A 24,371-nucleotide genomic window follows, 5' to 3' on the forward strand; every position below is an offset into this window, starting at 1 on the left:
TGATTTCAGGCAGAATCCTTTAAACAAAACCACTGACTTTTAAACCAGCAGATGTTAGAAATGGGTGATGATACTGCTCCAGCCGGGCCCATTAAGGGCTTAGACCTGACTACTCTTTTTCCTTTTTTAATTTGGTTTGTGCTAAACACAGGGCTTGCCCCATCATTTTCACACATCCTTTCACTACAGACTTTCAGTACATTTCATAAAACCTTATTTTGTCCATACTTCAGATCTACAGAATCTTCAGCAAAAGCATTTATTGGTTGTATCATCTGGCACAAGATCTGTCTTGATCATTTATGGTTCTGCCACCTGAAAAACAGCAACAGCACAGCAATGCTGACACAGATGACATGAGGGATCACTGACATCTTATCAGAATGTTGAGATTAAAAACAAGTCATCAGGGACTTTGAAGCCTAAAAGACACCAACAAAGGTGCCCACATCCTTGGCATAAGCAAACTACTGTCATAAACCTTCTGCCTGTGTTCCCACACGCACTATGCAGTTGCAGCACCGCTTTGGAAACAGGGTCTCTTCCTGCAGACATTTATGCTTGGATAGCTACTTGCTTCTGGCTTCTCAAATCAGTCTACAGACCACACAAGCTGCTGAAGGCTTTAATTTCCATTTACATGCATTGCTTCCACTGAAGGCTCTGCAAGGACCGATTTGTTTTTGTTTTCATGAGAGTCAGAGCAGGAAATTAAAGAGATCATAGGGGTCCCTTTCTATAAAGATAAATGTTCAGCATTTTCCTGTTAGAGCATTACCTTTGTCACTAAACACACCCTTTGAATAAAAACTTCAAGGTAGGCAATAACATGCAGTGCTAAAATCAGTCTTGCATGACTTGCCATTTCACCACTAACACAAACTACTTTCTTTGTTTATTAAAACAAATGCTGGAAATTCAAAAGATGTAACTAAGCAGTTTACAAGCAGCTTTTCAATTTTGTTACCAGGAGCTGTGGTGATGGAGTCCACCGCTGAAGATTTCTACTGGGTTGAAGGTGCTTCACCAACAGGATAAAACGCTTTTGTTTCTAATCTCTGAGTAACTGCAGACTGTGGCTATTGCAACTCACTTGGTAAAACTAATAAAAAAATGTACAAATGAACAAACTGAAGTAGGAAAGGGCCTGCACTAACACACTTTCCCTTTCCTTTATCCCGTTTAAAACAAATTTGAAGCTCACTTCCTAAAAATTGTTCTCCCAGGTGTAGACTAGAGGCACAATGCCTTCTCATTAAGGTCCAGTTTTAGCTTCCAGGGATGGCAAACGAGGAAGAAAACATGGTGACTCCAGACTTGCCCACAGACCACATTTTTAAAACAATTGTTCATTTAGTACTTCAGGAGTACCACTGCTGGGAACAGCACATACCACATCCTTCAAGTCCCCACGGAAACTTGCCCAGGACAAAAGCAACCCAAAAAGTTTCAGCCCAGTGCCCAAATCTCTTGGGTCGAGAGACGTGATGTTGTTTCTATATGAAGTGTAGAATACAAACACAGAAAATTCAATGTAGTAATAGTGCACTTCCATAGATTTTTTAAAATAACTTAGTAGTTTAACCATTTTAGGAATTAGTAATTTTAGAAATTAGTAGAAAACTGTTCCCTTTGTCCCTGAGAAAAGACTCATTGTTTTTTAAGATACAAGGCACACTGATAAGCATTTACACTTCAGTAATTTATTCTACTCTATCTTAGCTTTGCTTTCATCAACCAGAACACAGCATACCATCAGGGGAAAAAAAAAACAACAAAAAACCCCAAATTTTGATAAACACAAAGAACAATTTATCAAGCAAGCAACTCTCTTAATGTTGGGTGCTTGCCACTACTCCAAAACTATACCCAGAAAACATGCAGTAGAGCAACAACAGGACAATGTGTATGTGCACAAATATATGGAAAAGGATTAGAAAGCAGAAGAAAAGCAGCAAATCAGGGCATTTTGTTACGATGTAAAACACACCCAAAAACCCAATCCAATGTCAAACCCTGTACATGTCAGGGATTTTGCAACAAACATTTCGAGCTTCCGTCAAGTGGAGATCCAGCCCAGATTTTCTTTTTTAAGGTGTGAACTGCATAAATCTGCATCAGACAGGAAAAAATACTACTCATTTAATATAGAAGGAAAGCTGCTCTGCCTCTGTTACTCTGAACATTTGAGTATTCCATAGCTGCACAGAAGAAATCACCTCCAGTTTCTCTATTTCAGTATCAATACCAAAGATACAATAACTTTGCACATACAGTGCAATATATTAAAGCCCATTTCTGTTTGGCTCTACAGCAGCTCCCCCAATCCTCTCCTAAAAGTAAGACATTTGCAGGAGTTGAGAACTTCACTGTTTTCATTCCTATCACACTTAATCCAATTTCACAGGATCAATTTTCTAAGCCAGGGGCTCAAAATTTCACCTCAATAATTCTTAGGTCACATTGGTCCTGTTTTCATTCACCACACTAACTAGTTTAGGTTTTAAAATGCATCCAACAAGACTGGAATACTAAACGGGTAATTTCTAACTTTTCTGTTTAAGCCTCTAATAAGATACATGAAAGTCAAACACTATTTCTGGTTGAATACAATAAAGTCTTTTTCTTACTCTATCTTCTTCGTTTTGGTAGATTTATCAGGTTGGCCCTGCCAAAAGTCACAATGAGACTGTGTAAAAAGCTGTTTCAGTATCAGAACCAACATCTTTTATGTTGCCAAATCAACTTTTATCTTGTCAAATGCAATAAAGAGGTAAACTACCTGGGAAGATCACCAAAACTGTTAAAGAATGTAGTCAACTTTATTAAATGGGTGAATTTAGAAATCAAGATGACTCCAGATATCTCTGGAAATGAAGTCTCAAAACCTTCAGTAAATGCAAAAGCTACAGCACAGGCAGGCAGCACCCTCATCTAACTACAGAGACTGCGCTGGTTCACAGTCTGATGGGCTGAGGCTGCACGAGAGCCCCAAACCATCAGACTAACCACCTAAATAACACAAATCAGAGAATTCACCTAAGGCCTCCCTCAGCAAATTTACAGCTAGAAGTTAAATCAGTTATATTATACACAAAGGCAGTTAATCCTGAATTAAGTATTTCAGGTGACACTGTTCCTCATGGTTCCCAAGGTAAATGGTTCTGATGTTTAATATCCTATGAAGAGAAGACTTCACTCCACTTTAAATAAACATGGCTTCCATAAGTGTGACAACACCTACATTCCATAAAACAATTCAGATTGACAGTAATGAAACCAAAATCCTGTCATATCTAAGTTGCAGAGCACACTATAGACCACATGTCTTCGTTTTGCCTGGGAACCATGTCAAGGTGAGGGATTAAGAGCCAAGCAAGGTTCCTAAAGCTTGGCTAAGCCCAGCTGTCCTGTTGCCTTTGTCCTATCTGGAGCTGTCCCAAAAGCCATGATCCACAACACATATGATTTAGACTAGGTATTTTTAATGTGGTCTAAGAAACTTGAAGAGATACCTTATCACATAAGTAGAATGGAGATTTTAAAGCTCCTTTTGCTGTAAAAAGAAGAAAAATAAAAAAAAAAGAAAAAAAAACCCTTAACACGAGGCCTTTCACAGTCTCACCAACAGGAAACTAAGCTGAAAAAAGTTTTAGCCAGTTCCTTAGGCTTCATGGGGCTTAGGTTTTCTACCTCATTCCAACTATCAGTCATGGAGTAAATTTACCATCTGAACTGACCACAAGAAACAAGGAAAGCAAAATTAATCTGACATCACTGCTTCATCACTGCATCCTGATCTAAAACTGAGTTACAATTTGTCACTGGCCAATTAAAAACAGCCTTACTGTACCTTATTACAGCATATTAGGCTGTTCCAATTCCATCATTACTTTTTCCCCATTTGTATTTCTGCACTGCAGATCTCAAAGTTCAGGTAAATGTTCTCAGAAAGCTGGTACTCCTCCTGCTCACTGCTTGGGCATAACACTAGTTGCTAAACTAACAGTTCTCAAATATATCCTTGGACTTCTGAGCAGAAGTTAGATGAGGACTGCATATACTATTATTAGTTGTACAGCAGTAACATACATATGTCCTCATCAAGGACAGGATACACCATATTCTACACACTCCATTGAATGAAAGCCACTCTCAAAAAGTTAACAGAGCAGTGACAGAGGATTATATAAATTGAGGGAATCTTGAGGACAGAGCAACATGATGACAGTTCTAAGATATCCTACACACCTCCTACTATCCAGCTTCTGAACAGCTGGTTGTTACATAAAAATACAGGTAAGTTAAAATGAAATCTGAGGCATACACAGTACAAGAAGCTTTCAGGGACCTACTCCTGTGCATGATGGGCTAAAAGGGGGGGCAAGGGTGGGGAACAAAACATTCATGCAGCATTCATGCAGTCACCTTAAGACTATGGCACAATTACTCCTTTACTGTAGAAATAATTTGGAGCCCAACAGACATCCACCCTGTCACACGAGGGAGGGATGTGAAGTTCAGTGAGACGGTGCCTTTAGGTAAGGATGAATCATCCAGCTTAAGGTCAGGCAAAAGGGGACAACACAAGAGTACAAAGTGCATATGCAGGGTGTGAGTAACATTACAAGAGAATACTTTTGTAGTGTTTTAATTAAATAAAACAAGGGAAGAAGCAATTGCAGTGATAGGGCAGTGACTACAGCAGAAGAAAACTAGAAATTCCCTAGAAATAAAGTAAAAGAAGATTCTGAAAACTGTTAGCCCCTCTACCCAAATCAATAAAAAGTCTTAATTAATAGCTTGAGTTTTGTTTGATGATTATCTTTTTTGCAGATGAACGCTGCCCAGATTTACATTCATCTGCACCTCCAGCAGATTAATTTCCAACAAAATTAAGAGGGTAAATACATCAACTTGACACAGTAACAGCAGAGCCCAGTTCAGTCAAATATTTCACAGATGCTAGACAAATTTACTTTCAAGAAAAGAAGGGTCAGTTCTGCTGCTACAGCAAAGTTGAAAGAGCTCACCCCAGGATATCCCCATTTAGCAATCAAATCAAAACAAAAACTTGTACACCCGTGTTTGGGAATAATTCTCAAACCATTTTATCCACCTGGGTGAGTGATAATAACTCAGAAATCTACATGTAATCACAATCTATGTGTAACGGTGTACAATTCCAGGTGATGGGGGAGAGAGCATATTTAAGCTCCCTCTCATTCTGAGCTGAATTCTCAAACAACTCTTTCATTCATCTCACTTTTCACAACATGTGGAACCCGCCTTTCAGTCACCTACACCTTCATACGCCTATGCCATTGATTTTCTTACAATCCTGCCCCTACAGGAGGCTGCTACAAAGGTCAGGGTGCCACAATTCCCCCGCTCTACTGACAAACTCAAGTTAACAGTCATTAAGAAATATCCTACCATAATCAATGCACTGTGCTTTCTGCATGCAGTATCATCTCCAATTACATGCAACAACATCCCAAAAGCAGCTACCACATCACAAACAAGAACTTCAGAAACCTGTTTCTGAAATGACAGTCTTCTCTACGTAGAACTCAATTCAGCCTTAAGATCTTTTTTTTAAAAGTGTGGGGCACCCAATAAAAAGAGGCTTCTGACACTGAATTTACATTTCTGGTTGTTTCACATTCAGCCCCTCGTTTTCTTTTCTCCACTGGCCATGCTATGCCCCCTTCACTCACCCTGAGCAGTAAACAAACCTACAGGGACTAATATTTCAAACAGATTTACATGAAAAGCACAATTTCTACAAGCATAGGCAACTTTGTTCTTCAGTTTTTACTGTCAAGTGGTCATCTACTTCACCCTGACCTTCAGAATACTGACATGTTCATTTGCTCTGCATGGATGGGGTGTTCATCTCTAAGAGAAAGACATGGGTAACCACAGAGAAAAATAACATCTATACAATAGTATGTGTATGGAAAGTGGATTGTACTCAACCTAGAGTTGAGGAAAAGCAGACTTTTAGCCACACCTACCAAAAGTAGATGCATAGATTACAAAGTTTTAGTAACAACCTCTAGTGCAGGAATGTTAAAAACAGGCTCACAAGGCAAAGTCCAGATGAGGACTCTGCTTGTCTCTAGTCTCACCAAATTGCCAAAGAGAACAGTCTGCAAAGCTGATGTTCCTGAAGAACTGCTCGTGTTCATGGAGGATGTAAAATGACACAAAACGCTCTTCATTTGCATGCAGGGTTAATGTCTCCAAGATCCGATACATGACTGAGAATCCTGGCATCAAACATAAAACTAACTCATGTTTCTTAGCATTAAAACTGTGCATCTATCATATATACATTCATAAAATCTCTTAGGAATAAGAATTATTTTGTACCTTATTATAGGATCATTAAACGTAGTTAAAACTGGTAGGTTTAACTGCCACCCTGCTCCCTGAAAAATAGTAACAATCCATCCTTGCTCCAGTGCAAAATCACCCAGAGATTTTGGAGTGAAAAGCTGAGCTGAATGTAGGCTGGAATTCCTTGGGAGCCAAAAGTAAAGAAATTATTTCCACTCCATTTTTCCAGTGTATAGGATAGTGGGCTCTACATTCACATAAATAAACAGAAAAGTAATTCAAAGCATCGGACTTGACCACAGATTTTTGCTATTGGAAGATGAAACTTAGAGGTTCCATACTTTTATAGCTAAAGAAACTACAGTGGGATGTTGTGAGACACTGGATCAGTAAAAGTATTGTTTTATTGTCGGGGCAGAACCAGCTCAGGGCAGCAGAAGGAAGGGTCTTCCACAGGATTCTTTGGTGGTAGCTATTTTTCTCTTAATATCTTTTCCTGATCTCTTTTCTCTCTCCAGCTCTTTACTCCTGTTTCTACTCTTAATCTCTTTCTTTCTTTACTCTTTTCTTAATCTCTTCTGGGCAACTTAAAACCAGTGGGCTGTATTCTGCTAAGTTGTATGGGTGCTTTGTGGAATGCTCTATGTTGGTTGTAGGTCACCCCTTTTAAACCTTCACCAAAATCCTTATTTCCTCCTGAAATTAAAAGTGTCTCCTGAGAAATGTGCGGAGGCTTTCTCTCTTTAGGCTATCTCAACATATTAAGAACCAAATGCTCTGCAAAAGTTCAGTGGGCGAGTTCTTGGAGTCTTAAATGTAATTTTTAATCCCAATTCATTTATGTAATGTGAACAGTTTCTAAGCATACCTCAAGAAGATTAACTGGGGTATGTACACAAGTAACACAACAAAAGAACACAGAAAACTGACTTCTGAGCTTTTAAAAGTTGGATTTTTTCCCAAGTTATTACTAAATTAATAATCTCACGCTACTTCAGAAAAGAAATTGCACTGCTTGGGACTGTAAGGAAGAAAACTCGTGTCCAACTTATTTTGACGCAAGAGAACCTGAGGTTTTTCTTCCACCTTTCAAAAATGATCATCTGAATGTCTAAAAACCAATCTTGCAGGTTGGATGGAGTAAGTTACTTGACATGACACGGTCTGGGAACCACCTGGCTGGGGGGCAGTTCCTCTGGAAAAGGACCTGCCTTGAGAAGAAGGCTGTACACATCCCAAGGTCCCTTCCAACCTGAACTGTTACTGTTTTCAAATGCAGTTATAAAATAACTATATGATATTTACTTAATTACTGACACTGATTCTTTCATGGGCAAGAATGACTCACTTCTCGGGGATACTCTAAGACAGGTAATAGAAATGCAAACAGAATGCAGCAACATCATGAAATATAACTTCCTGACACAAGAGTTACTACAAAAGAAACCACAGAAACATGCTGGTAGTTTGCTATTTTTGTTCTTTAAAAAAAAACCCCAAACACATAAACATTTTGTGGAGCTTATTTCTGTCAAGCTGTGCCTTGTACTTCTCTTAAAACAGTGGGGGAGCTTAAATACCCAGATATGCCCAAGCTCTGTAAGAAAGCATATGTATTTACTACTAACTCCAAAAACAAAATTGCAAGCCAAAAATCCCACTATAATGATAAAAAGGCACAAGGTTATGTGACACTGTTGCTTTGGCATTTGCCATAAAAAGCTATTAAAATAACAAAGATATGAAAAAACCCATAACAATTTAAAAGCTTTGAAAACTGAGTATCTTGTATACAAAATATTTAAGCATAAAATACATTTCAGTCAATATAATTAAATAAAATTGAGATCGTGTTGATAACAGCCCCAGACAATACAGACAAATTCTACCCAAGAGCTAAATGCATTCCAAGAGGAAATAAATTACTGGCTATATTTATTAATAAAATCAACTTTAATTGTTCTGTAAATTTAAAAGGTGAAATCTACCTCCACAGAAAACATCTAAAAGGAGATGCAGAGTTAAGGAATACTGTTTAATCATTATATCAAAAGTGATATACAAGACAAAGCAAGACTGTACTTCCACAAGAAACACTTCTGAACATAGGTAAAGTTCCATCCACAGCACACTTCTCTCTTTCACAACATCCTGAAAAACTTCTACCACAGCAGCATTATCCAGTACTGATACTTATGAGGACTTAGGTGTACAGGTGCTATGTGACAATAAGGTTTCACATTATATTCAGAACAGATTAAGACACCTACTGCTTCAGACAGACTCAAAAAATCCAACAAGAAACAATGATGCAATAATAAGAACACTGCAATCCCTAGAATACTATCTGCAGTGGTAAAAACACTTAGGGCAAATTACAATCCAAGACAAAATGTCAAAGTCCTATTTGCAATCTCTCTCTACCTTGGCAGAAATAGGATTTAAAGAACTTACTCTATGTTTCTTTTTCTTTCTCTTATCCCACAGTTTAAAGCAGGAAGGACGGATTGCACCAGAGGCACTTGGTTTGACTGTGACATAATTGACTATGTTTGGTAATAAGCTTTAGAAGTTATATATGGGTTTATTCGTTCTGAGATTATGAGGCAACTTTAAGCTTTGAGAACACATAACTGAACAAAGTAGAGATATATTAACCCACTGTTCAAATCTAGCAAAGGTCTTCTTGTTACCCACCATTGAGGGAAGATTTAATTTCTAGATTGTTATTACAAGCTGCTGATCACTGAACTTGCGAATAAATTAAGAGTACACAGGTAAAGTAACCCCTCAAGAACAAACAGAATTGTGGGGTAGGGGGTAAGCCAAAAATTCTACAAACATTATTGATCTGATGATACTCCAGGCAAGAAATTAAATAAAATCCTGCCTGGCTTTTATCTCTGATGTCTGGGCAGTGGTTGCCAGCAATACACAGAAATATGTTCTTATTACATCGGGATAAAGTTTTTGTACTTTATTAAAAAAAAAAAAACCTGTGTAATTTCACTCAAAAGCATACCTTCCAACTGCTGAGAGGCATGGTGAACTCTTGAGAAAGAAAATAAAACCAAACACAAATCCAACCAAACCAAAACCACACGCACCAAACAGCCCGCTAAAGCTCCCCCTACCCCTGCACACACCTGTGCCTTGGTTTCATACAGGGACTACACAAATATTTCTGAATGCACGTTGAATCCTCCTACAGAAAAAGCACACGAGTTATCTTTAACAAAAGAGACATTGCCATTATTTTAAAGTGTTACGGAAGTGGAAAAAACCTGAAAATCAGTAAAGTATTCAGTATTCTCATCTGGGGGGACAGTTACTTTGTTTTTCAGAGACAGATGACAGAATAGGCTGAATACTTAAAGACTGCTTCTTAAACCAATCCAATGGCACCTTCCACCCAGAACTAATTCACTTGACCTGACAAGTGAAACAGACAGCAAATTCCAAAATATGTTGGACTTTTTTGCATGGAATTCATCATTTCAGTTCTGTACCTTCACTTTCTCTATCTTGCACTACTGAAACCAAAGCAGCAAGAATAAACAAACACTTCTGTTTCTGTCTTGTGGAGTACAGCATCTGTAAATGACCTAGGGGACATTTTGGATATGATATTCAAACCTACAGGGATGAATTTCACAAATCCCCTATTTTATTTCAAGAATAAAAAGTCCATTTTTTGATCCAAACAAAAAAAAAATTGCTATTCCTCAAACTGTATTTTCTGTATTAGATATACACCCATTATCCAGAATATAATTTAGGATCCAACAAATCATAACACTGGTAAACTACTTCCAATAATTTTAGCTGCAGTCTTAACATGCTGACCAAACAATTACTTTCTTGTATCCATAGTTTGTCTACATGGGGGACAACGAGATTCTGCTCAGAAAGCACAAAACAATTCACCCAAGTTCATCAAGCCTTGAGCAATGCATTCTAGAATAAAATTCTAATTTCAAGATATACAGATTCTTGAAGTGGAAGGCTAAAATAATCCTCAAGACTTACTGATACATCAATCACAGACTACGCTGAGTTGGAAGGGACCCACAAGGATCATCAAGTCCAACCCTCAGCCCTGCACAGGACCTTCCCCAAAAGTCACACCCTGTGCCCAGGAGTATCATCCCAATGCTTCTTGAACTCTGGTAGGAAAGAGGAAATAAAAAAATATTCAAAACTGAGTTCTGCTTATAATTTTTTCCTTTGTTATTTTATACTCAAAAGCACACTGGAAATCCTATCTTCAACAGTGCTGCATCCAGAACTATAGCTCAGCTCCCTACAGTTTGCTATAAACAGATTGAACTGAGAACACAAAGTCTCTTCATGGAGCAAAGCTTTTTAAGGATGATTTTTCTACATTTCTACATTTTTCTTAGGTCGTGTAAATGTTCTGTCACAGTATACCAACACTGTCTATTATACTGATATAAAAATTATCAGAACCAGAGATAGCTGGGTTTGCTGATCAAACTGGGATAAGGCATACTGTCAACAGCACAAGCTACAGTACAGCTTCCCAGAGGATGTAGGCATTAAGAAAAATCTCCATGGGAGTTTACAGTCTCAGGACTTGATCTCAAAAGGAGTTCAACACAAAAAAAACCCCTGTGTTTGAATACAACAGCCATAATTATCAATTAAATTAGTTGCATACTCAAATTACAATGTAAAACTAAAGTTTATGTCATTTACCTTCTGTGTATTGGATTTCATATCCAAGTAAACCTTTAGTCCGATTTATAATGGAATGCATATAAAACAGAAAGGTCCTTATGGATTATTCATTCATGCACCGAACTTTATAGAGATGAAATAAAACTGTATGGGACCTGGAACAATTACAGTGTAACTACACTGCAGCTACAGTCTTTGAATACATGGTAATATGAACACACATATGGATTACATTTATATACTAGGGAGGAAAGGACATCAGTAAAGCTCAACATTTATGCCACAGCTGTTGCTTCACGTACAGTTTGAATTATATTATGCCAAATTCAAACCAAACAGCAATAAGAAACTACAAAAAACCTACTGAAAACGTATTAATTAGTTCCTCATTCCCTCTTGGCATTTCTAACAAAACCAGCACCGTGACAAATCAAGTATATTCTATATATTCAGAAACAAGGAAGACTTTAAAATAAGAAAATTATTTTTAGTAATGTACTTCACATGAACGGAATTAGCATCATTTGATTCTGTCATAGAAATGTAGTAAGATTTCAGTTACATTCCTATACATAAAATGGAACGTATCTTAAATAACAATAAGCATTTGTTCAGGGACATACATGTCCATATACAGGAGCATCAAACTATCACTAACACCTTGAGGATTTTACAAGATCCTCCAAAACAAATGTCATGTCACACCACGGGAGGTGTTACAGTGAAGTAGCTGCAAAGTGAAGTAAATATAACACAATGTTTCTTTGTCCCCTCGGTAAACAAATGTAGTAACTAAAGATCATCACCTTGGTTTTCAGGGGTTTGTATTGCTGAGGTGGGTATTTTCCACTCCCAGTTAAGAATTTCCCACCAAGAGAGTTTCAAATTACTTTTTACCAAAATCCTCTCAAATTAAATAACAACAACAAACATTAAGAAAATGGTGCAGACTGAAGACAATATATTGTCACTATCTTGGCAGGTGTGCACGACACTAAGGGAACGTAAATATTTCCACATTTCCTCTTAGTTTTCATTTTCTGTCCTGTATTTCACATACAGTCTGTACACACCCCATAAGCCAAAAAAAGGTGCAAAAAGAATCCAACAAAACCCCCTTGTCACCTTCCAGGCAGAGAGGACAGTTCAGGGCAGGTAATGAGAAATTCAGAGAAAGGAAATCATTTCTCCCTTCCTTAGGGAGGAATCTCTATTTCCTGGTTTCCTCTGGTTTCCTCTGTTATTTTTAAGAATAACGATTCAGAGTCGTAGTCATGAAATTAGGTTCCTACACATCATTACATGATCATCCCATAAAAGAGGAAACCAACATTACCTAAACTGCATGTGACCCACCATCAAATGACTACTCTCCTTTTCCCCTGTTGTCAGTAATGTTTTTCTAATGATTTTTAGTCCTTTAGTCTGTTTTCCACATGCAGATATCCCAGTAGAATCCTGACTTCAAATAGTGTCAAGAGATAGGCAAGCTATTGCCTCCAACAGAACGCTGTCCACTAAGGAAATGAGAAATGGGGTAATTTTTGAAGTGTCTCTAATTATTTACACTCACCATGATTTAGAAACAGGTAAAACGAATGTTGGAAGGATGCAGTGCATTACCCAGAAAAAAATCTCCTTATAAAATCATCTTTCCCAGAAAACTATGCACATACGGCTAAAATTCTGCCTTAGAGATATGGATCAGGCATCAAAAGTCTGCATTCTTAAATAATTTCAGGGATTCTACAGTAGAACACAAAGTTCATGTGAATGTAGTTATTAATTTAGAATTGTCCTGGTTTCATTTTGTATTTTTCCAGAAAAAGTGCAAAGGAGACAGAAGAAATGGTATAATGCAAACACACTGACCTTACCTGTGTTTCATGCACAAATGCGAACACGTGTCACATCACACGGCAAGTTTCAAGGACATTAGAAAGAAAGCTTCCCTTGAAATTATTCTATTTTCAATAGTAGTGAGAGCTTTAGGGCAGTAAACTCAGAGGAGCAAATTAAACTCTGCATCTATATCAACAATATTGCACAATCATCTTAGAGATACAGGAAGCAAACTGGTGTACTTGCTATTTTTATATCCAAAGCTGCTCTTACGGACTCAATTCCTAATTACTTTTAATTTGGAGTTTAGTAAAGCAGATAGTCAAATTTCCAGACATATTTTGCATTTATATTTGAAAATATAACACAGAAAACCCCCTTGCAGATCACGTTACAAAAATACCTTTCTGGGAAACATACTTTAAAGTTTTAAAGGTGAAAAGAAAAATAAATTGTTTATAAAACATTCACAGCAATTTTGTGCAGTGTGAATCCCTAGCAAATGCCCTCCAGCAACTTTAAGAAACTCAGTCATTCTCATGTCTTATGTCCACTAACTGCAGGTGGGGCAAGAAGAGGATAAAACAGAACAGCTTCTGTATTGCTCAGGGTAGGTATTTTTGTTTAATAATACAAATTGCGAGTTTGTTGAGGATTCTATTCTAACACAACAGATGCTGGAAGATGAAAGTCAAGATTGAAAACCTCAAGGCATTTTGTAGTTAATTATTCTCTCTCCAACTACTATCAAAAAAGAGCCAAGCAGCCAGCGTGAGGCTTTCAGGGGAATCCAAGAGTCACATCAGGGTTTTTTCCCCTCCTTCAAACTGTTTATTAGAGAAGTTCAAGCCAAAGCAAACATCTAGCTAAGTCTATTTGTACCAAAGAATAAAGCACTATGCCATCCAATATATTTCGGTGTCACACAGCTTTAGGATTCCATAGCATCCCAATCACCTGAAACTGCCCCAGGCTTCATCAGCTTTTTGAAACAGCAAACCTCAGTTTCCATGAACAGAGAGAACAAACTGCAACTCCTAATGTCTGGATCAGAAAACTGATGCAGCTGAGAATTACCCTGGGAAGCAAGAAGGTTAGTTTTCATTCGAGTCAGCTCCTGGTGTGGTTGTTGTATGGATGCATGAGCACTCTTGGCTGGCTCAAGGGAAGGGATAAGCAGGAGACTAGAGGAGGAGCAGCCGCTGCTTTTGGAGGCACTGCAGACTAATGCCATGAATGGCAGGTTGAGCTGACAGTGGCATTAATTAAAAGTATGTATTGTGCCTTAGTAATCTCTCAACTGAAAGACTGGAGGTGGTACCTAATAAAATGTCTGATATTGTTGGATATTAACATCCAGTTTTTGTCTTTTAAAGCAGATAGTAGAGAACTCACTGATTTACCATGTTCTCCTCCATTACTTTTCCCCCATACTTCCCCAGAAAATAGTCTTAAGAGAGATAAAAGGAGATACCACACAGGCAGTTCAACCAAGATGATGAAACTGTGGTTATTGAAGTGATATTGGTGAAGAGTTTTTATGAAACTAATAAAAAAATTCTTCAGTGTCCCCCACTATTTCATGTACCAGAGCAAATAACAAAATGGATGATTGATTTTTCTCTCATGAAAAAGTAAATATATAGGAAATGTGAATTGCTAGCTTCAAAAATCCACAGCATCATAAAACACATAATTAAACTTCAATACCTAAAAAATGCAATAGCTATCAAGTCTCATTTTTGCAAACAAGAACTTCAGGTTTGTTCGGTACATACTTTCTAGAAAATAACACAGAAGCAAATAATATCCATTTATCTGTATCAACACGAAAGGGCTAAACAATTTAAGTGCAAATCAAAACATAGCTCAAAGGAAAGACTCAATTCCTCCACTCATTTTTATAATGGAAAAAGACATACAATGTTTAATTCACACCAAAAAAAAAAAATTATAGGACACTCACATTTAAAGCTTGAGCAAAAACTTACAGGAAGCATAACAAAGTTATGACTAATTTTTGAGAAAGAAAGCAGAGAACACACAAGCCCTGCTTGGAAAGGTGGATTCTCAAGACAGACTCTGGCATGTGTGGGGCATGTTGTTGTCACTGTTTGGGCTGCTGAAGGCACCAAATTGCAGGTGTAATCAATGTAATGTACTTTTCCTGGAAGAGGAGAGAGTACAAGCAGCTGGTGGACTGGAATGGAGATGCTTTACCTGGATCTCTTCTACGGACAAACATACACACACTCTCTGAAAAACACTGTCAGCTCCTCAGCTCTTTGTTCTTTCATATTTCTGAATTTACCGATAAACAGACCATTTCATATGATCCTAAAAAAATATGTGATATGCTTATTACTGTCTGCTAGAGAGACACAACTACAACAATGCTGAAATTATTAAAATTCAAAGAAAGGAAATCTGCAGGGTCTGGTTTCTTGCAAGGAATCTGGGCAGTTTTTGCCATTCTCCTCCCTGCAGGTACAGGTGTGTCAATAAACAGATCTGTAACACCAAAATACAGCAGTCAGTTCCAGACTGTCCTGTTGGTACTGAAGAAACAGATGGATTATGCTGGACAAGCCAAATACAAAATGTTCAACACAGCTGTCAGATCAGTATTTCAATGGCCTAGAAATATGTATAAATATATTCCCACTGATCAGCTCAGCATCTTGCTTATCCTAATACCTCTCTCAATGTTACCTGAAAAACCACACTGATTTATTTACAAACTCCCACAGCCAAAAAATCAGCTTCTATATTTAGTGGTTTATCACACAGCAAGCAGTATTAAAAATTACTAGCAGTATATTAAGCTCTAAGCAGCAAGGAAAGATGGCAATGAAAATTAGAGCTGTATCTTCCACAAATGTGCCAAGTGTTACGTGCTTTTCATTAGTTACATGATCCACAGAATTGCTTCTCACCTAATAACATTATAATCAGATGATTTCCATCTCTCTTTCTCAATACTTAAGAGGAAAACAGAACTCAGGTAAAAAGACTAATATCCAAGGTTCTGCTTATATCAGTCCATACCTCATCTTTTTAAAATATCTGATAAAAATACTGCATGGAATTGAATGACTTCCAAACATTTGTTTATCATCATATAAAGGTTAAGCTAAACCATGAACATTCATGTGCTTTTCCTGCATTTTCCATCCTTTTATGACACTCCAGAATTGACGTTAATCACCCTGCACCACTTTGGTAACCATCAGCAAGCTCCAGCCAGACCCCACCTTCAAAGGAAGTGAGCCTAAAATTCACATATCTAAGACCTGATGTGCCAAGCATACATGTTGGACCATCTGGAAGCTGATCAGACTAAGACCATAAAAATGTAAAAAACCCTATAATTTAGATAGAGAAGCCAGATGCTTGACTGCTAATCTCTGGTTTCCCACATTTTGGATCATTTTCCATCTCTATATTTACCATCTATCAGGTATTCCAGAGGACTAACTGTTAGAAGAACCAGAATCTTCTTCAAACATGCCACTGAACTGAAGCATAATGGTGCCAAACCCAAAATGGATATTAGCAAAACAGCTCTACAGATTAAAATTCTTGCTGCTTGCTTTTGTGGGTTCTTTTTCTTCTCTTTCTTTCACGAGCCAAGATGTTGTTTCCACACCAGGAAAGTAACATGGGCTCCCACCTGCAACAAGTGACATCGTAGATTTCACTTACCTGACAAAACTGAAGAAAATTCTCCCAGTCAAAAGTGAGTTAAACGGAGAGAAATAATTCTTCCTTCATCAAATCCTACACTAGTAGCTCTTTATTTCTTTATTCTATGATTATTGATGTAAGATTAATATTAAACTCATTTCTCATGAGGCATTCATGAAATTCCAGGAACAGGCATTATGTGTTTTGCATTGCCTCTAACACACACACTAGTTTATTCCATTTATTGAACAATCAAATATTCACTAATAATTTCACTACAGTAGAATCTGATTAGTGTAACAAAAGCAACAAGGTTTTCCTCCAAGGTTTGCCAGTTCTGCATCTGCCTTTCCCCCTGTGTTCCATGGGGACTTTTGCTGGTCAAATCTGCAAAACTCCCAGGACTCCCAGGTGTTTTCCGTAGCTGTTGCCTTTGTTGCTGGATTTTTTTTTTGGTTGGTATGTTTGTGGTGTTTGAGGTAGGGAGGTTCTGTTTTAATTCTACTATTTCAGATTTCAATCCCAACCACATGTTTCTCTTCAAGAAATATATCTTTCAGAGCACATAAAATACCAAGTTTTTGACTCTAAAGATTTAAGAACATTGGGGAGTTCTACACAAGAATTTCCCCATTCTGAACTCTGATTGATAACCCTCACAGGCAACTTAAGAGATAATTATTTTCCCTGTGGAAGGTTTTTAACTGATATGGCATAATCTGATTTATTGAAAAATGCAGGAGCCCGAATCTGTTATTTCTTACTTAGGTAAAATATGAATTGCTTTCACAGGGCATGGTCCTTATCTAAGAAAGCAGCAAATCCTGCACAATGAACACACCATTAGGAGCTACATAATCTTATCATGTGCATACCACATTCTCTTTTTAGACAGATCTATAATCATCAACTAATTCATCCCTGGTTTACCTCTAGGTTAAACAGAAAAAAAAAAAAAAGAAATAAAACCAAGAAACTTCCATTTTACCACAGGAAATTAAAAGCCCAGAAACTTAAATGGCTGTGGAGAAAAATCAATATTTTAGTCAAAATTAGATTTTAGGAGTTTCTGGTATCAGATGTGATACCCTGAAAGTGTAGGTTTCAATTTCAATTAAAAAGCTGAATTGGATGCATAATAATCCATTGCAAAGGTGCACCTGAACCCCTGGAGAAACAAAGAAGCTGGCATGTGAAACACAGAATGGTTCAAGAACAGACACTGAACCTGAATGACTCAAGAGAAAACACTGGTCTGTGGTTTTTTCAGAACATCTCATTTCCTCAATAGAACCTCCTTTCTCCAAGACTTGCAGTTATTCAATAGGATAAAATGCACTTCTCAAGCTTGCTACTGAACATATTATTAATATTTACTCTTCATCTTTTATTTCCACCACATTTAGGACAAAAGGGTGAGAAGACTTAGGCCACCGTGTAAACCACAGTGTTCTCCAAAGAACTAAAACTCACAGATCAGATTCACAGAAATCCCTAAAATTTTTGTTCTAAACAGATCTAACTGCAGAGGTTTTTATATCTCTATAATACTGAACATGACAAACCAAGAGTGAATAAATTTTGTAGAATAAATCTGTAGCTGTGCCTTTTTTTCATTCATTTCCCTAAGACAAAGGTTTGATCTTTTAAATTGGTGATAATCAGAAGAATTCATCCTTTGCTGTTCACATACTATTACCACTTGATTGGGGTTTTGCGTATTTTAAGCTAAAGGTCAAAACAGGTATTGTTTTCTAAGTGTAAAAACGTTCCAAATCTGCCTATCATATTACAATGTTCATTCAAACAGGTTGGATTTCAGAAAGAGAACAGCATATTTCTGCAATTGTAACTTTTATAGCTTTTCTGAACTCCCAATCAATACAGACTATCAACCATTCCTATGTTAAGCACAAAGAGAAAACAAATTGAGTATTTGCCCTGGATTTGCCATTTGGTCTCCATTTGCTACACTGAACTGTATAAATGGAATGTGAATTTAGACTAAAGGAGCACAGCTAAACATCTATGTTGTGGGACAATACACTGTATGGTCAGTGAGCTGTAACGGGAATTAATTGAAAAAGTCCTACCTGTGGGCACAAGGTCTCTATGTGATTAGCTGCCATCTGGACAATTTTCGTTCCATCTTCATTTGTTGACAATGAACAAGCAAGATTAGCAACCTTAAACAAAAGAAACAAACTTCAATAAACAAAGAGCCTTTTAAGTAAGAATGCATCCCCAAACCCCCAAACTTGCCAAAAACCATCTCTGCTAGAAAGCCTTTGGTTTTGGAAAATAATTTTTCAAAGGACATATTTGAACAAGGAAACACTGGGGTGAAAAAAGAGCAGTGGAAAGGGGTGACAATGACATGAAATCTCATGATCTCATCCCAGTTGAGGTTCACCAGGTAACAGCTGCAGGGTGTTGTTTAGATTACATGAGGAAATTTCAAAGTAAGAACCTAAGGCTTCAGCTAAAGTTGCTTGTGATCTCACCTGTTAATTTTTCAGAGCCCTTCAAATCAGGTCCAGCTTTTTAACTTTTTTTTTAAAACTTATTTTTAAGACCTTAAAGCTCAAACAACATTTACCTTTATTTGCTGTAACAAAACACAGAGTAATTTATGCTCTGAGCTATCCACAGATCATTCCTTTAATTAGAGATACGGTTTTCTACTGGAATAGTCACATCAGTGCAGCTGACACTGCAAATGCAGATGGAAACTTGAAATCTGTGAAAGAACAAGTCTATCTTCTGGTTTATTTTACTATACATCATGGAGATCCAGCTTCCTTTAGAGTAAAAACCTCTTCCATGATGCTCCACAGTTCCACAAGTTTAAACAGATTAAGGAAAAACAGCACTTGCTTCACTCACTGCAACTGAACACCAACAGGCTTTAGGATACTACTGCTAGTTCAACCATGACCTATTGCCAAAGGCTTTTATTATTCTTACTTAATTGATGTAAAGTAATTAGAAGGTATTATTAGCGCACAGACAGATTAATTACTTGTCCTATTGCAAAGTCAGAAGTGACTGAGTAAGACCCTTTGTGAAGTGGATGAGGGTCCTAATGTAGGGCCTTCCATGGTCACCTCTGCCTACATATAAATACTCCATGCACCTATCCCTGGTATTCCAACAGAACTCACTGATTCCCTACCTGTGGAATGCATTATCTTGACCACATACAAAAGAACGGTTAAGACTGAAGAAATCCAGTTTGCATAGATGCACTGACACTGTATTCCCTCTTTTTTGAAGCAAACTGCCATGGGTTGGTTTTTTAATGCAGTATCTGAAAAAAAACGGGTTTGATTCTATGCTTTCCCTCCTGACTCTTCACCCTAAACTACCAATAGATGATTTGGTGTCATCACAATACAACTCTAAAAGATGCTATTCCCTCCCCTCCAAAAAAACAATCAGTTATTTTTCTTTGGATTGAAGGTCAGAGGTTTTCACTATTGGTCCCCAAAAACTAATTCATGTTGGTTTGAATATTTTCATTCTTTTGCCCTAGTCACTGAGCTGCTTCTGTATCCCTAATGTCACACTGCATTCATTCACACTTCATTAATACACACCCCTAAACAAACAAAGAACAAGGCTCGGTGCAAATATTATTGATCTGTTTCTGAAAGAGCTTCTCTATGCCTAAAGCAGTAACAATTCAACGGTTAAGAAAAAAAAAGGCAATAACAGCCATTCCACCAGGATAAAATAAACCCTCAGCAGTCTTTTTTTCTTTAGCATAAGGTTCCTCAGGTTTTTCAAATTTCATTTCACAGTTCCCAGACAAGCTACTTTTCATTCCTTAGGATCCACTGCAAACATGTGGGATACACAGCTCCTGTTTATCAGTAAGAACAGTTTTAAGATTGAGTTCTCTGCTGTAAGCAATAACTGTTTTATCCCTGTCTTGATCAGCAAGGCAGATACAGAGACAGTTTAGAACAACTTTTTATCCTGTTTTCCAGTTGCAGTGGCTCCAACATTTCAGCACAAATGCAGCCCTTGATTTAAATTGTGTCAGAGAGTCACAGAATAATAAATTAGGTTAAAAGAGGCTTGCAGAGATCATGCAGTTCTTCAAAATATGAGAATAAACTCTAAACCATTCCATGTTCAAAATACAAACCCCTGTTCAAAATATGAGAATGAACTCTAAACCAATCCATGCCAATGGCTCTATAGAGCCCATCAGCATCTGGGGACAAATCATGTGTATGTTACCAGTCCATGTTGAAAATCAGAAGGGTAAAAAAGCATGGCTCTTTTCTGACAAAGCACGCTCAGGTTGGGAAGGATCTCTTAGTCCACAAGTATTCCCTTTTATTTTAAGTCAACAGCCATGATGCTTTTTTATAGAGAGAGGAAAAACTCTTTCTGATCTTATGCTTCCCCTCCTAATTCTTCAGCTCAGCTGTAGGTATTCCTTGGTGATGATCCAATTCATAATACCATTCTCAAAGCACAAGCAGCCAACTAAGGATTATAAGCATTAGGAATTTATGCCAGGCAACTTTCCAACAGCAAAGAGAGGTTTGTACTATTTACATTAAATGTCACAAATGCAAGACAGTGGTTCAGAGTTAACTCCAAGGTGAGAACACAAATGCAAAGCCAAATGCAAAAGTGAGATTTTAAAGTGGTAAAAGTGTAAATAATCACTGCATTGCCTCACCACCTGTTTCATTCTCAGTTGAGAACAGCTTTACTGTTCTATTGTTCACACTTCACAGTAAGAACTAAATGTACCCCCAAGGATTTTTTTCAGTCAAATTCACTGCATTAACTCCCAAAAATAAGTATTTGCTTGGGAACAGACTGTGTGCCAACGAACTAAATTCCTCTTCTATAAATTGTACTAAATGAAGCAACATGTTCTTTGGATGTGATCCCTCTTGCTCCACCCATAGGAGCTCAGTTTCTTTACATTATTTTATCCTAATTCACTTATACTGTAAATTGCTAAGGATAAGTAAGTTGTTAATTCCATGAACTTCCTCTTCTTCATAGTAAATCCTTCCTGTCAAGAAAATCTTTTGCTGAGGAAAGACCCTTCAAAGCTCTGTCTAACCTAAAGTTTACTGGGTCCTTCACCACTCTGCAGGGAAGCCCAAAGTCTGTTCTTTGTAATATTTTTAGCATACTTAAAGAACTCTCTGGCAATCCAATCCCTCCCATTGGTAATCCAATGGAAATTCTCAGTACCATACTGGGAGACTGTATAGCCTTGGATAACAAATGCTCTGTTGATATTTAAGTGGTTTTGTAACATACTCTAAATCAAAGCAAGGAAAACCAGTGATATGTCTAAAATAAAAACTGACATGCTTCAAATTTCAAGAAAATTTAAATTGTTTGTCACAAGATTTCAAATGTAGCCTTTACTAGAAAGTTTAAAATACTGACTGATAATTTTGCGGGGGTTTTTTTGCTGTTTTTCTTCATTTGTTTTGTTGTTGTTTTTGTTATGTTGCTGTTGTTTTGTTGTGGTTTGTTTGGTTTGGTTAATCCTGAATAATCACAATTTGGAAGGTATTCTGTCGCTGATAATGTCGGAACGGCCAATGCGACACAGATATCAGAGTCAGACATAGTCCAGGTGCAAGGTGATCAGGAAGCTGTTTATTGCTCTCAAGTGTTTCTCTTATACTCTTTGTACACTATCGTGTCACAACACAATTGGTCAAAAGTCTCAAGCATAAGACACTGCACACACTCTTATTGGTGACACTGAAGACACTGTGCATGCTGTGACATGCTATTGGTGACACTATACACATTTTGATTGGTGACCTTTGGTCTGGGCTGCATTATGTTTGTTCCGTCCACCATTACAGTAAATATTTCCTAAAAGTTGTTTAAATTCCTCATCACTAATTGCCAGGCTGCTGACAGGTTCTCTGTCAACCCTGACAGTATTCCATTTGTAGGAGAGCAACTGAATACTGAGCTGAAAAATAACATTTAAATTTCAGCATTACAGCAGTCAACATAGCTTTTGATATAAATTATGTACTCTCTGTAAACTGATTGTAACTCCCTGCTCTCCTCAAACTGTAAGTGAAAAAGCTACTTCCATATTCTTTGCTTCCAGTTTTGTGGTATACAGAAATACTTTCTGCAAGTTTATGATGCATTTGAAGTTTCTACCACTGGTTTTACTAATGAAGCCTTGAAAAGTCTTCTGAGGAAAATGACTGTTCATACAAAAAAAGAGCCATGAAAAAACTATAAAGGTCAACATTAAATATTGACTCTATACTTTTTCAAGGGAACAGCTATATTGATGTATGTATGTCTTCTAGTCATTGCTGCATTTTTATATGCATTTATGATTACTAAATGCATTTTTATGAGCTTGATAAAACCTACATTGACTAGAATATTTGTTTATAGTGAAAAAACACATTGCTCTAGACTGAAAACTTACCTCCAGTAGGCAATAAAGTAATATCACAATCTTGCTTGTTTTCCAGTCCATTTTCTACCACAAAACTTAATTTCTTTCCAGATCAACTCAAATAGTAATACTTTAGGTCAAAATTTACACTCTCAACTTTTATTAGTTTTTACTTTTGTGAAGATGAAGCTAAAAACTCTACTCAACAATCTATTTAATATATGTTGCTTTCCCTGTCTCTCTTAGCTTTTCTCCTTGCACTTTTCTAGAAGGATTCTTGAGTCTGCTAAATTAACTACTCTGGGGCACTACACACCTGCAAGTCTCTTCACTCCTTTTAGCTCCTTTTGTACTTCTCTTAATTGTGCAGGTCTCTATTTCCTTCCATTTTCTGTAGATCTGAATCACCCAGTATTCCACTAATGCCATAATCACTCCTGATTTAACAAAATCAGCTCCACCTGGTGTACCTGAGGCTTATCACTGCCCCCCTTGAGGAGTAACCAACCACCTGCTTAAGATGTTACTCCTCAGAGTATTACATAACTTAAAATATTTTCCATTAAACGTGACGATTCTGCTTCTGCAATTAATTAATAAAAGGTTTTTGAATACCAGCGGACCAGATTGTTGGTTTTTGGACTCGTTTTGTTTTTTAGCAACATAACTGTAACAGGTTTACTTCAAGTTCCACGTTCTCAGACAAGTCTTCTCTCATACAAGTTCATTTAGGAGATTTGATGAATTGGGCCTCAACCAAAATAAAAATGGGAAAAAACCACACACAATACTCTGTAGCAAACACCACACATTAGTAAGGAAGAATTCCGCCCAGTAACATTTCAGAAATAATTTCCTTTTCAATAAAGGTGTCAGGCTAGATGCCCCATTAAGCTTTCTCTCACTGCTTTGGGTCACAGTTTACAGCTGAAGAACTCAGTTAAGGATTCTCTCTCTAGACCTCAGTATGCAGAGCCCTTGTTATTACCAAGAACAGACACTCTATTTGGATTTTATCTGTGCCCTGGTAACCCAGGTTAGCTGAAGACTCCACTAAACAGAAACTGCCTGTAGTTGTGACCTGTGTCTCACTAATGGTCTCTCCAAAAAACGTACCATCCACACCAGGACCAGACTTAATCCACTGGAATAAGTGGGAAGCAGCCTCTGATATCTGAACAAAGGTCCTTCCACGGGCCCAGACACAACAGCAAGTGAAAGACCTAAAGGTAAACTGCTTGATGAAACCTCCCCTTAGCACCATTTGCTGAATGTTAGCAACAGAGGGCATTCCAGCAGTGCCATGTGAGCACAGCAATATAAAGAAAACTGCTTGAAAAGGAGAATAGGAGAGGCAAAGAACTGACTAAAA

The 24,371-nt window shown here is 37.4% G+C and overlaps 1 protein-coding gene across 4 annotated transcripts in view; it reads right to left on the minus strand.

Moving 5' to 3' along the window:
* Nucleotides 1-24,371, minus strand: part of CTNNA3 (catenin alpha 3) — a 431,146-nt gene that overhangs the window by 129,393 nt on the left and 277,382 nt on the right. For all 4 annotated transcript variants that reach the window (XM_032694679.1, XM_032694676.1, XM_032694677.1 and 1 more), the window contains one exon: nucleotides 18,669-18,761. In XM_032694679.1, the coding sequence (XP_032550570.1) occupies nucleotides 18,669-18,761 (93 nt within the window). The remainder of the gene's footprint in view (nucleotides 1-18,668; nucleotides 18,762-24,371) is intronic.

The sequence above is a fragment of the Chiroxiphia lanceolata genome, chromosome 8 (genome assembly GCF_009829145.1).
Source record: "Chiroxiphia lanceolata isolate bChiLan1 chromosome 8, bChiLan1.pri, whole genome shotgun sequence".
NCBI classification, from domain to species: Eukaryota; Metazoa; Chordata; class Aves; order Passeriformes; family Pipridae; genus Chiroxiphia; species Chiroxiphia lanceolata.